Source organism: Sus scrofa, chromosome 18 (assembly GCF_000003025.6).
Source record: "Sus scrofa isolate TJ Tabasco breed Duroc chromosome 18, Sscrofa11.1, whole genome shotgun sequence".
NCBI classification, from domain to species: domain Eukaryota; kingdom Metazoa; phylum Chordata; class Mammalia; order Artiodactyla; family Suidae; genus Sus; species Sus scrofa.
Window position 1 is genome coordinate 50,703,217 of NC_010460.4, and position 14,079 is coordinate 50,717,295.

At 59.2% G+C, this 14,079-nt stretch overlaps 1 protein-coding gene across 1 annotated transcript; it reads left to right on the forward strand.

Moving 5' to 3' along the window:
* On the forward strand, positions 2,397 to 11,751 carry DDX56 (DEAD-box helicase 56). The gene is given in 14 exon segments (NM_001244543.1): positions 2,397 to 2,491; positions 2,582 to 2,743; positions 3,873 to 4,033; positions 4,301 to 4,471; positions 4,590 to 4,680; positions 5,280 to 5,524; positions 5,835 to 5,960; positions 6,548 to 6,661; positions 6,751 to 6,845; positions 7,849 to 7,922; positions 8,040 to 8,129; positions 9,247 to 9,352; positions 11,010 to 11,083; positions 11,485 to 11,751. Coding segments are annotated over 14 exon segments (1,641 nt in total). The 5' UTR covers positions 2,397 to 2,431; the 3' UTR covers positions 11,557 to 11,751.

The following is a 14,079-nucleotide window of genomic DNA, read 5'->3' on the forward strand; positions in this document are numbered from 1 at the left end:
GGACAAAGGTGGAAAAATATCACACTTTTCCACTGACGGGCAGTTGGAAGCTCCATCACCAGAGGACAGGTTGACAGGTGGTGGCTGTGTGTGGTGTTCACAGATACGCTATGGCCTAGGAAAGTTTAAAGAAAAAAGTTCAGGAGTTCCCATTGTGGCACAGTGGAAACAAATCTGACGAGTAACCATGAGGTTGTGGGTCCGATCCCTGGCCTCGCTCAGTGGGTTAAGGAGCTGATGTTGCTGTGGCTGTAGTGCGGGCCAGCAGCTGCAGTTCAGATCTGGCCCCTAGCCTGGGAACTTCCATATGCTGTAGGTACAGCCCTAAAAAGAAAGGAGAAGCAACAGTTCAGCTACATCCAAGGAATTCTAGTGATTTCCCATCCAGTGACACCCTAATTCCATTCCGAAATTCTTGCTTTCTTAGATCATATAACATTCTTACCAAATAGCCTTCTACCTCCTTACCATAAAAAAGGGGGTGGGGGTAGGAGCCATTTTACTCATCCCAGCATCCCTGGCCTAGTCCCCAGCTCTCAGTAGGACTGGCAGTCCCCATCTCCCATCTTTTGGTCCCAGCCCCACTTTATCTGTGGTGCATGAACTGCTCTCTGTTCTCACCCTAACAACAGCGAAAGCCTAACCCAAGGCACCCAAGCTGGGTCTATGACAGAGCAGGTGCACGGGGTCAACCGAGAAACTCATCGACATGGATCCTTGGCAAATGCTCAGTTCCAGTCTGATTATGTAGGTTTACATTTGGGGTAGTGTGGTAGACAGAATAAGCCCCCCAAAAATGTCCAATTCAATGTACTAATTCTGGATACTTGTGACTGTTACCAAACATGGCAAAGAGGGATTAGGGCTGCTATCATCTGACATTAAGTGGAGAAGTACCTGGATTATCTGAGTGGGCCCCACTATGGTAACAGGGGTCTTTAAACATGGAAGAGGGAGGCAAAAGAAGGCTGTAATGACATGTGAGGCCTCAACCCTCTGTTAATAGCTCTGAAAATAGAGGAAGGGGACCTCAAGCCAAGCTGGGAAAGGCAAAATCCGAATTATTCTTCTAGAACCTCCAGTGAGCCCCGCCAGCATTGTGATTTCAGCCTAGTGAGAGCTCATGAAACTTCTGACCTACAGAACTCAAAGATAATAAACTTGCATTAAACCACCAAGATTATGGGAATTTGTTAACAGCAGCAATTGGTGGGGACCAAGAATCCTTATTTTTATGTATGTATGTATGTATTTATTTTGTCTTTCGTCTTTTTAGGGCTGCGGCATATGGAGTTTCCCAGGCTAGGGGTCAAATCGGAGCTGTAGCCACCGGCCTACGCCAGAGCCACAGCAACGCGGGATCCGAGCCAAGTCTGCAACCTACACCACAGCTCACGGCAACGCTGGGGACCGAACCCGCAACCTCATGGTTCCTAGTCGGATTCGTTAACCACTGCGCCACGATGGGAACTCCGAATCCTTATTTTTAATCAAGCTGTGCAGGCAACATCGGGGCAGCCAGGTTTGGGAACCCCAGACCAACCTACCTTCCTCATCTCCTTCTCCCAAACATCATTCTTGTACAGTCCAATCGCTCTAGCCTGTCCTTTGGACTGCTTGTGACCCTGAATCTTAGCCAGCCTCGGTTGCCTCTATCATGTGTTGGTACACCAAGTGTCTTTCTACTCAAAGCTGTTGCCCCGGTTCAGATTCCCAAGTTCCCCGCAGTGCTACAGCCAAACAGCCCTGTAAAACATATGTTGGTGCACTTTTCCTGAGCACCGTAAGTGGCAGAGAAATTAGTGCTTACACACAAATCCGACAGATTCCCCAGATGCATAAGAAAGGGCGCGGGACTCACCAGTGTTTCTCGTACGTGGTGAGCTACCATCCGCCGCACGCCTGTTCTTAAATAGAACACAGGCGAGCACGCTTGAACACTGATGTATTTGTCAATGCAAGTATAACTAACGCCGAATAAATACTAGGGTGAGGCTGTTAAAACCAACCTCGAGGTGAAGGGAAAGCCCTAAGCATGTAACCGGGGGACAGTCCTGCTGGTTGTTTGACCCGTTGTGGGTCGGCGGAGGCGGGCACAGGAGGGAATCTCACCCGCCTCCACGCAGCCCCGCCCCCGCCGCAGGCAATCCCAGCGCAGCACGCCTTTAGGAGGCAGTGTCAGCGGACCAGCGAGGACCAGACAGCTCCCAGCCGACCCTGGCCCCTCGCCCGTCCCCTCTCCCCGGAGACACCGGGTTCTGCGCGCCGCCGCCGCGGCAGCGGTCCTCCGTCAGAACATCGGAAGCCGGGGCTCCGATACTTCCGGGAGGTGACGTATCCTTTAAGATGATTGGCTGCTGCTGTGACCCGCCTACGCGGCCCCGCGTGCACTTCCTGTCGCGCATGCGCGCTGTCACTACAGAACAGCAGCATGGAGGATCCAGAGCTATTGGGTTTTGAACACATGGGCCTAGACCCCCGGCTCCTACAGGTACTGGGGAGGGCTGAGGAGCCGGTCCGAGGTGGAGGGGAGGTGGCAGCAGGGCAGCGCGCCGCCTGAGCCGTCCCTTGTCTCTCCTAGGCCGTTACCGACCTGGGCTGGTCGCGACCCACGCTGATCCAGGAAAAAGCCATTCCTTTGGCCCTTGAGGGGAAGGACCTCCTGGCTCGGGCCCGCACGGGGTCAGGGAAGACCGCTGCTTATGCCATTCCGATGCTGCAGCTGCTGCTCCACAGGAAGGCGGTGAGTCGGGGGAGGGGCCTTTAAAGGCCGGGAAGGGAGATGCAGGCGTTTGAGTTCCGTTGTGCCCCCTTGGAAGACTGTGTCCCCCATCGCCACCCACCGAAGTCTTTCCCAAGTACCGGGTTTCCTTATGGCCTCTTACACGTGAAGGTTGGTCTGAAAGAAACTGGTGCTCTTGCTGTAAACGCTCTGGGGTGGAATTCAGGTCACTTGGGTTCTAGTCAAGGCCCTCCGACCACCACTCTTTGTACAATCCTGAGTAAATGGGGTTTCTCTTTTTCCTACTTTAAAAGGGGGCACCTCTTCCCTTCCTACTTATAGATTATTGTGAAACTCTGGTTTCCTAACGGATACATTTTTTGTAACTTTGTAGCTGTAAAGAGAGTTATCCTTTTTGTGGTGAGTGTCTGGGAGAAGAGTCCTCTGGTCTACATTCTGAAGTGCCTAGAAGCAGGTGGGGGGTTGGTCAGAGGACAACTAGGGAGTTCCTGTCGTGGCTCAGCGGTAACAAACCTAATATCCATGAGGAAGTGGATTCTATCCCAGGCCTCACTCAGTGGGTTAAGGATCCATCGTTGCCATGAGCTGTGGAGTAGGTCACAGACACAGCTAGGATCTGGTGTTGCCGAGGCTGCGGCTGCGGCTGGCAGCTGTATAGCTCCTGTTGGACCTCTAGCCTGGGAATTTCCATAAGCCACAGATGTGGCTCTAAAAAGACAAAAAAAAAAAAAAAAAGCACAACTAGATTGTTGTGTTGGAGTTCCCGTCGTGGCGCAGTGATTAACGAATCTGACTAGGAACCATGAGATTGTGGGTTCGATCCCTGGCCTTGCTCAGTGGGTTAACGATCCGGCGTTGCCGTGAGCTGTGGTGTAGGTTGCAGACGCGGCTCGGATCCCGCGTTGCTGTGGCTCTGGCGTAGGGTGGCAGCTACAGCTCCGATTAGACCCCTAGCCTGGGAACCTCCATATGCCGCGGGAGAGGCCCAAGAAATGGCAAAAAAAAAAAAAAAAGATTGTTGTGTTGAAGTCATAGCAGTTGTGTCAAATTGCCTGGAGGAGGTAGAGGAAAAGCATCCAGTTGCCATGGTGACACGAACTGACTGAAGCCTTGAATTCTTCTTTCGCAGATAGGCCCTGCGGTCGAGCAGGCTGTGAGAGGCCTTGTCCTTGTGCCGACCAAGGACCTGGCTCGGCAGGCCCAGTCCATGATTCAGCAGCTGGCTGCCTATTGTGCTCGAGATATCCGGGTGGCCAACGTCTCAGCGGCTGAAGACTCAGCTTCTCAGAGGTGAGTGAAAGCCGTGGGGGAGTGAATCTGCCCTGAGATGTGGGATTGGGTTTGTGCGCAGCAAGAAAGAGGGCTAGGAGTTCCCTTGTGGTGCAGCAGGTTAAGGATCCAGCATTGTCACCACAGTGGCTTGTGTTGCTGCTGTGGCGCAGGTTCAGTCTCTGGCCTGGGAGTGCCGCTCCCTGCTCCCCGCCAAAAAAAGGCTAATGCGTGGTGAGGTCCCAGCTGCTACCCTCTTCCCAATACTGAGGTGTTGCCCACCTGCAGAGCTGTGCTGATGGAGAAGCCTGATATAGTGGTGGGGACCCCATCTCGGATATTAAACCACTTGCAGCAAGACAACTTAAAACTGCGCGACTCCCTGGAGCTGCTGGTGGTGGATGAGGCTGATCTCCTTTTCTCCTTTGGCTTTGAGGAAGAGCTCAAGAGTCTTCTCTGGTAAGGAAGAGGGGCTGTGAACAGACACCAGGGCCTGGAGCGAGGGGGCCAGCCCGTTCAGCTGCCCCTAGTAGAGGCCTTTGGAGCTGGAGTCTCATGGGGCTCTGCTTCATTTTAGCCACTTGCCCCGGATTTACCAGGCTTTTCTGATGTCCGCCACGTTTAACGAGGATGTACAGGCACTCAAGGAGCTGGTGCTGCATAACCCGGTAAGGGCCCTGTGGAAGCCTCGTGTCAGTGAGGTGATACGCCATGGATCCCTTCTCCCGTCTCAAAGGAATGCTTTGGTTTTTTTGGGTGGGAAGTTATGGGTTTGCCATTCCTGGTTCTGAGGCCCTAGAAGCCGATAGTCATTGACCACCCCCCACACTCTGCCATCTAAAATTGCTCTGCAGTTCCAGATGTCCCCTGGTGGGGGGTTCAAACCATCTTTGCCCAAAGGCCCAAGCAGTGACCCCCAAGGGGCAGAAAGGCTGCTTGGAACAGCAGTGCCAAAGTTCTCAGGCCAAAGCTCTCACCACATGTGAACGTTACTCTTTAGAAAGGTTGCTGTTCAGAGGGTCTCTCTTCCCTGCAGCCATTTATTTCCTGTTTTTCTGGGTTCTGTGCCCCAAATGCTCTGTGTGTAGTTTCATGTCCACCGCCGGCCCTACAACAGTTGGTGTGCTTTGCGCTTGTAGATGACGCAGTCCGAGGGGATCCGGCTTGCCCTGCACGAACGCGTTTGCGCCGTGGTTGGCCAGCCAGCGGCTTGCAGTAGCATTTCTGTCTTCTTTTCTTTCCTGACCACAGGCCTGTCCTCCCCTAGGTTACCCTCAAGTTACAGGAGTCCCAGCTGCCAGGGCCAGACCAGCTGCAGCAGTTTCAGGTGGTCTGTGAGACCGAGGAAGACAAATTTCTGCTGCTGTACGCCCTGCTCAAGCTGTCTTTGATTCGGGGAAAGTCTCTGCTCTTCGTCAACACTCTGGAGCGGAGCTACCGGCTGCGCCTCTTCCTGGAGCAGTTCAGCATCCCCGCCTGCGTGCTCAACGGAGAGCTCCCACTGCGCTCGAGGTGTGCCACCCCGTGTCTTGGTCGCAGATGGGGTGGAACAGAGGTGACACAGCTGCTCTTCCGGTGTCTCAAGCGCTTGGTCGAGGCTGGGCCGTGGGCTTGGCTGAGTCTTGCTGACTTTGTTTCTCACCACCCTGTGGTCCCTCTTGTAATTCCATCTTCCCTGAGGAGGTTGAGGTGCATGGATTGAGCACGGGAAGCGTTGAGGAGGGAAGGCTTTGGAACAGTGGTGGTTACGACCGAGCAGGGGATGGGACGGGGCTTCCCACTTGCCCTTGGGGCTGACTTGCCATCTTCTCTTGGACCACAGGTGCCACATCATCTCCCAGTTCAACCAAGGCCTCTATGACTGTGTCATAGCGACAGATGCTGAAGTCCTGGGGCCTCCGGTCAAGGGGAAGGGCAAGCAGCGGGGCAAAGGACCCAAGGGAGAGAGGCAAGTCCACGTTTCTCTCCTCCCGGTCCTCCTCAGGGAGACATGTCTTTCCGCCTTTCAGAAGACTCTGAAACTAGGGTGCAGGGGCGGCAAGCTGGGCCCCCAGAGCTTGCCATGCCCGCGGGGCCCTTGGCCGCCTTGGTCTGGAGAAGGGGAGTGAAGGGCATGCGGTCATGTGTTCCACGAGCAGCATGAAGAGCAGGACAACTTGGTCGGGTGGCGGGCCGTCTGTGAGGGGAGGTGGCCCACAGACGGGCGTGCCCCTGTGACTTGCAGGAGGATATTTCTTAGGGGGAGAGCGTAGCCCCGTCTCCATTTGCCTGACAGGTTGTCTGGCCAGGAGTGGTTCTCAGAGTGCCCTGTGGCCAGTGGGTTCTGCTGTTGCCCCCGAGCTGAGGTCAGGGCAAGGCGGGGCTGCCCGCACCACCCTGACCCCTGGAAGGCTTTCCATGTTTAAGAGGCTTGTACGTACCAGGGCCGGGTAGTTCCACACAAGGCTTTGTTTAGAGACCTTGCGGATGAACTAAACACGAGGGCATCACCTTGGAAGAGGGGAGGTCAGTCTGCGGTGGGGCGATTTCCTGCAGGGCTTCTGATCCGGAAGCAGGCGTGGCCCGTGGCATAGACTTCCACCACGTGTGTGCTGTGCTCAACTTTGATCTCCCCCCGACCCCCGAGGCCTACATACACCGCGCCGGCAGGTAGGACTGGGGCAGGCTGGGTACCTGGGTTGCGGGCACGCGGCCGAATGCGCAGCTGGAGACATCGGCCGGCCCGTCTCCCCTTGCAGGACGGCACGTGCCAACAACCCAGGCATAGTCTTGACCTTCGTGCTGCCCACAGAGCAGTCCCACCTGGGCAAGATCGAGGAGCTTCTCAGCGGAGGTAAGAGCCCAGCTCTCAGTGGCCGGGGCAGGGCCAGGCTGCGGCTGTGGCGCTTAGATGCAGTGGAGGTGATGGCAGCGGGGACACGAACACAAGCAGCAGCCACCTGCATGCTGAGCACCGCTGGGCACCATGTCCCCCCGCCTGTCCCTGTCCTGCCCTGGGTGGCAGGCACTGTCCCTTATCACAGCCAAGCCAGCTGAGGCCCGGAGCTGTCAGGTAGTCGGCCAGAGTCACATTTACTCTCTCCCTCATGGGGCAGAAGGGCCAAGGGAGGGCTTCTGCCCGGCGCCTTCAGGAGCTTATGCTGTCGTGGGGCAGCCAGGCTGCATTGCAGCTGCGAGAAGAGGACAGTGAGGGGTGCAGGCCTGCTCCGCCAGGAGGATGTGGGCGGAGGGTCCAGGCAGGGCTCCCCCGGGGCCCCACTCCTGCACGCCAGGCGGGTGTGAAAGCATGTGTTCCCTGTGTAGCCTGCAATCTCTAGGCTCATGCGGAAGGGGGCGCGGGGCACTGCCTGGCAGGGGAGTGAGGGAGCAACTCTGGGCTTCACGTCTGTGTGCCCTGGTTTCCTTACTTGAAACGGGTGATGACCCCGTCACTGCTTGTCGTGCACGTTGAGTGACCCGGTGTGTTGCCATGACGGTGCCTAGACCAGTACCCGAGTCTGCGAGGGGCTGGTGCTCCCCACTGCCCCGCAGATGTCGTCCCGGGTACCTCGAGGCCACAGTGGCCTCAGAGGAGGAAAGTGGGCGAGTGGACAGGTCCTCCGAGAGCTGTGACAGGAATCCAGGACTTGGGGACACCAAGCCGCCCCAGCCACAGCCCAGTGGATCGCCTACCGTGAGCTGTCCATGAGAGCCAGGTTTTCAGCTGCTCGTGTGCATTGTGGGGCAGGAGCGCTGGGCCCCTGGCTGCTTCACCTGGGCGGTGGGCCCAGGAGGCACCGGGCGTAGACCCCACCTAAGCCTCAGCCAAGGGGCCCTCAGTGCCGCCTTCTCCACAGAGAACGGGGCGCCCGCCCTGCTTCCCTACCAGTTCCGCATGGAGGAGATCGAGGGCTTCCGCTACCGCTGCAGGGTGAGTGGGGCGCCACGGGGACGGGAGACCTGCGGCTCCTCCTGGACCCGGGGTCAGGCCTTTGCCGCTGAGCACCCAGGCCAGAGCGGGTGCTTGACCCTCGCCGTCTGCCCCCAGGACGCCATGCGCTCTGTGACCAAACAAGCCATCCGCGAGGCGCGGCTGAAGGAGATCAAGGAGGAGCTGCTGCACTCAGAGAAGCTCAAGGTGAGGGCCGTGGGAGGGCGGGAGCGCGGCGCCCTTCCCAGAGGCCGGCCACGCTGAGTGTGGCCTGGGAGGTGAGCTCTGCCTTCAGCAGCCGGGCGGGGAGGACAGCCAGGAGCAGGTGCAGGAAGCCAGCTGTCCCGCTGGGAGGTGGACAGCGGCTGCGGTCAGAGTTTATTCTCTGTCTTTTCTTTTTTTCATCTTTTGTCTTTTTAGGGCCACACCCGCGGCATATGGAGGTTCCCAGGCCAGGGGTTGATTTAATCGGAGCTGTTGCTACTGGCCCACACCAAAGCCACAGCAACGCCAGATGAGAGCTGCACCTGTGACCTACCCCACAGCTCGCGGCAACACTGGATCCTTAACCCACTGAGGAGGCCAAGGATTGGACCCTCAACTTCACGGTTCCTAGTCGGATTCGTTTCTGCTGCGCCACGAAGGGAACTCCTGGCGTTTTTTCTCTTGATGCACTTCTGAGGTGCATGATGGCTCACGCGCGTGTTCCTTGTGATTCCAAAGGTGGAAATGCCTGCGCGTCTGTTCCAGGAACGTGGCGAACCCCAGAGGGGTGCATCCGTGCAGCGCATGTTACATGAAAAAGGAGATGCGGCTGTTGTGTGTCAGTGCAGAGTGGCCCATGGGGTGGACACCCAGGGAGGAGGGTGCGGCCTGCTCCTGTCCCCCTCACAGCAAGGGCAGTGGGACCAGGTCACCCCCTCAGACGTGCACCGAGCACCTGCAGGGAAACCAGAACGGGATCCACCCTGGGAGGGGCCTGGGTGACCCCAGATGAAGGCAGTGGCAGGAAAGCTCAGCCACCCGGTCAAACACTGCCCTGTGAGCAGTTCCTGTCGTGTGTGGCTCAGTGGGTTATAGACCCGACTAGTATCCCTGAGGACGCGGGTTCAGTCCCTAGTCTCGCTCAGCGGGTTGGGGATCTGGCGTTGCCGTGAGCTGTGGTGTAGGTCACAGATGCAGCTCCAATTGAACCCCTAGCCTGGAACTTCCATGTGCTGCTGGAACGGCCCTAACAGAAAAACAAACAAACTGAAAAACCAAACTGCCCTGGGAAGCCACACGAGGACACTGACTGTGCAGGGCCCGCTTCTCCCCCCCGCAGACGTACTTTGAGGACAACCCGCGGGACCTCCAGCTGCTGCGGCACGACCTGCCCCTGCACCCGGCCGTGGTGAAGCCTCACCTGGGCAACGTCCCCGACTACCTGGGTGAGCAGCGCCCGGGGCAGGGTGGCTTTTGTTCCTTGGCTGTCGCCAGACAGGACCACGGGGACGAGGCGGCACGCACTTGCTTAAACTAGGAGACAGGAAACCTGGGCACGTATGGAGGCCTGGGCCTCGCGGGGCGGCAGACCCAGCACTGGAGGCCGGGGGGGTCTCGCCCCAGAGCCCGGCCCGATGGAAGAGAGCCAGTCCCTGGCCAAGCAGCTGCCTGTGCGGACGGTGTGGGGGGGTCACACGGGGGAGGCAGTGCTGCTCGCGCTGGAGGAGACACGGGCTGTGACCAGGCCACGCTGGGGTGGGGTGGCTGGAGTCTCTAGAACAGCTGGCCATGGGGCTAGAGAGCGGGCCTGCCTGCGCCTTGTGGGCATGGGATGTCCTGGTTGCAGCTGTGGGGTCAAGAATGGCCCAGAGGATGGTTTCTGTGGTGTGGACGAGGCCAAAGCCAACTGGGGTGTTCAGGAGCCTGGCCCGCTTTACACCTGGGTATCCATGTCCCTTGTGCGACGCTTGTGACTTTGATGCTGAAGATGCTGAAAGTGGGTTAAGGGAGAAGGGTGGTGAGTGCCAACCTCCTTCCCCGCATCCCCTCGGGCTGGCATAGCTGGCAGGTGTGGCAGGAGAGGCCTGAGTAAGCGGAAGGGAGGGATCCCGAAGAGATAGGAAAATGCCAGAGGGCTTGGCGGGGGTGCCAGTTCCCCCCAGGACAGTGAGCTGGAGGGGACAGCTGCACAGCCGCGGGGGTCCGGGTCTGAGGAGGGAGACGGGGAAGGGGGGTGGGAGGGACCTCCATCTCCCTGGGAGCAAAGTCGTTGCCAAGAGCGAGTGGCCGGAAGGCCTGAAGGGGTCAAGGTGAGGTGGGAGGGTCCGTTGGTGTGGTGCCGGGAGGCCTGTCAGGACCTCGGCCTGGCCAGATGGGACCCTGTGCCCCGGGCGGGTGAGGGGGCAGAGGCCAAGGACCCTGTGCAGGTCATAAGCAGTGATGGTGGCGCCTGCTGATGGTGGCGCCCGGCAAGCGGAGAAGGGGGAGGGGGAGGGGCTGCAGAGGAGGAAATTACACGTAGGCTTTTTTTAGCAGCATTTTCTTTCTTGAATGTTATTTTCTTTCTCCTGTTACACACTTATTGTGACAGATTTAAACCCTGTAGAAAAGTGTTATAGACAACTGACGTCATAGAGTTCCCGTCGTGGCTCAGTGGCTAACGAATTCGACTAGGAACCATGAGGTTTCAGGTTCGATCCCTGGCCTTGCTCAGTGGGTTAAGGATCCGGCGTTGCCGTGAGCTGTGGTGTGGGTCCCAGAAGTGGCTCGGATCTGGCATTGCTGTGGCTGTGATGTAGGCCAGGGGCTACAGCTCCGATTTGACCCCTAGCCTGAGAACCTCCATATGCCACGGGAACAGCCCTAGAAAAGGCAAAAAGACTTAAAAAAAATTAAAACAGACAACTGACGTCCCCATAATCCCACCCCTGGGGCCAGCTGTGTGTCCTTAGGTGTTTTGAGCGAGGACTGGAGAGCTGGGCACCGGGTCAGAGTGGGAGCGTGCGCTGGGGGCCACCGCAGGGTGGCGCTGGTGGGCTTTGCCACAGGCAGGCTGAGGGGTAGGGGGACCAGGCCGAAAGCTGAGCCCAACGTCTCTTCCAGTTCCTCCTGCTCTTCGCGGCCTCGTCCGCCCACACAAGAAGCGGAAGAAGCCCCTGTCCGCTAAGAAGGCCAAGGTATGTCTCCGGGGGCCTTGGCAATGGCTGCAGGGCTCTCTTCCCACCTCATTCCATTGTCACCAGGGTGTGCTCGCCCCCGGGAGGGAGGAGTGAGGTCCCAAGAACCGGCCCCCAGCTCCTGGCCACAGATCAGAGTCGTGGGGCCTGAGGGTCTCCCTTGGCCACCCATGGGCAGCTTCAGGAGCGAAGGAGGACCTGCTGGCCCGTCCCTACTGCCCTCCTGACCCTCCAGGCTGCAGGAGGAGGAAGGTGGGCCTCTGCAGCGCCCGAAGCAGCGTCTGTCCCTGGCGTGGGGCCCGTAGAACGTGCCAGGTGGCAGCACCACCTGCTCATCCGAGTCTGTCTTGTCTTGTGTGGATGGACTGGCCCCCCAGCTAAGCTACCCCTTCCCCCTGCAGAAGGTGAAGACCCAGAACCCACTGCGCAGCTTCAAGCACCGAGGAGAGAAACGCAGAGCCGAGCCCTCCTGAGGTGGTCGGGCGGCCTCAGCTACCATCTCGGGCCTCTCCCGGGGCGGAGGACAGGGTGGAGCAGGTTCCCGAGCCTGGAGGGCGCTTGACTCCCAGCCTGGGCGGACTGCATTCGGGGCAGGCAGAACTGTGGCCTCCCACATCCCGGCCCGATGGCGCCTTGCCTTTAACAGAATAAAGGTTCTAGCTGCCCTGGTTTGTGCCTCCTGCCTGGAGGAAGGGACCATCCCTGGAAACCGTGGGAGTCTGAAGCTGCTTCCTGGAAGCCGTGCCTGGCTCTCTGCCCGTTCTGCACAGTGCCTCCTTGGTCAGAAGGGGTCAGCCGTGCCGTGCTGCGACCTGGTGCCTCTTAGCCCTGGCCTGGGTCCCTGGCCTGGCTGCTCCGTGGCCTTCTGTCTGGGGCTGCGCTGACCACCTCCCTTCCCTGAGGCCTGGAAACAAGTTCATCAGCGGGGAAGGCGGGCTCTCCTGATGAGACCTACATGGCGGGGTGCTGGCAGGTCGGCCTTGCCCTCCCTCAGGCTGCTCGGTGCACCTGTGTGTGCTGTGATGCCCTGGCGACAGCGTGACATGCCCCTGCCCTGTTCTTTGCCCTCCGCTCAGCTGCCAGGCTGACGGGAGAGGGTCCCAGCCCGCAGGAGGAGGGGGCTGTCTGCAGGAGGGGGACACTGATGACTCAGTGCCCTTGACTGTGCCCGTGAATCACAGTGCCACCATCACCTGCTTAGCAGGCCTCGCCAGGCCGGGCGGTGAGGGTACCTGGGGTGCGGGTGGGGGAGCTGGGGAGAAGGTCAGGAGTGCTCGATGTTTCCCTCAGGAAGAAAAATAGGCGGTGGGGTCGGCACCCCGGGTCCTGGTCCCTAGGGCGGGAGGGCCCGGGGCTGTTAGGGTGTGGCCGGACCCGGGCTTGGGTGTCAGGTGGCGCGTCGCCACGTTTCCTGCCCCTGCTCCGAGGGTGTCAGGGAGCCAGGGGCTTGGCTCAGGTGGGATCAGCAGCGAGGGTGAGAGCATGACGCCGCCAGGATCCCTGGGCTGTGCCTCGGGGCATCAGAGCTGCGCAGATGGCAGCTGTGTGGGCGCCTGTGGGCCCTGCACCGCATCGGGGCGGCATGCACGGCGCCGGGCTGTGGAAGGAGCCGGCACGGAGAGCTCCCCGCTCCCCTGCCTGGCGGCTGGCTTCAGTTCCTGTCAGACCTTCTGCCAGGAGGATGAGGAGCTGAGACCTGGCTCTGGGGACCTGAGAGCCCTGGATGCTGGGAGGCCGCCTGTTCTAAGGTGGTGTGCCAGCCTCTTGCTGTAACCTCCTTGTCCCTCTGACCCTGTCGCCCCCCAGGCATCCTGGCCAATGCGCTTCTATCCAGAATCAGCCCTGATGCCACAGAGTGGGCGCCCTGTGTTTCCCCAGTGGTGTCCCTTGTCAAAGAGGACTTCGGGCTGTGTCCTCCCCTGGGGACAGAGCTGGGGACCGAGTGCTGAGACCTGTGCTGAGCATTGTACTGACATAAGGCCATGCCGATTTCTTGGCAGGGGGCCGAGGCTCAGAGAACGTAGCTGGCATCAGTCACAGGGCAGGGGAAGGCTGGGCAGGACTCGGACATCGTCACAGGCTTGCTCCAGTGACCCACAGAGGGGTAGGGATGCTGCCTGTGCGCTCTCAACACGGGGCAGGTTCCCCCACCAGGCACTGGGAGCTGAGCTGTGTATATGTAACCTTCCCTGAGCCGGGATGGGCCCTGGCAGTGGAATCTGAGCTGCGTGGGTTAGAGATCAGTGTGTCCCCATGTCCTGGATGCGCAGAGGGACCCACGTGTCCCACTCAGTCCCCACACAGCCCTGGGTGCAGGCGCTGCTGTCCACTTCTGGGTGGGAAACAGGCCCAGGAGCTGGACTTGTCTAACTGACACCAAAACCTCTGTCCTTGACAAGCATGTCTGGAACAACTGGACAGGCCCTGGGACACAGGATCAGTGACCTGGGCCTGGCAGCTAAGAGGTGGGGTTAGCGTGCCATAAACTCAGCTTCACCAAGCAACAGATAAACTTGGCCTGTTTGCGGCGGTTTCCAGGCTGGCTGACGCACAGGGCTCCTGGCAAGGGGTCAGTAAAGTGCTGACCATCTCTGCCCCTGGCTGTCAGTCTCACGCACACGTAGGCCTGGGTGGGACCGCTGTGTCCCAGCTGTGTGCTGGGACCTAGGGGAGATGGACAGAGCGTCCCCTTGCATGCCAGGGGCTTTCGAGGGGTCAGGGATCATGCTTTCAATGCATCCCGACCCCCGCAAGCTGCAGACTCCATGAAGCCTCTGTGTGCTCTGCCAACACTTGTTCGGGCTGCCAGGTGTAGACGTTGGGCTGGGGCAGAAGGAAGGGGGCAGTGCCCTCCAGCCAGCGCACTGATGGCTAGCCATCACCTTCCTGGGACATCGAGGGTACCAGGCACTTGGGGCCTCCCCCGACGGAAGGAATCGGGGGAGCCGAACGCTGGGCGGGAAGAGCAGTCCTGAGAGGGGACAGCATGTGTGAGT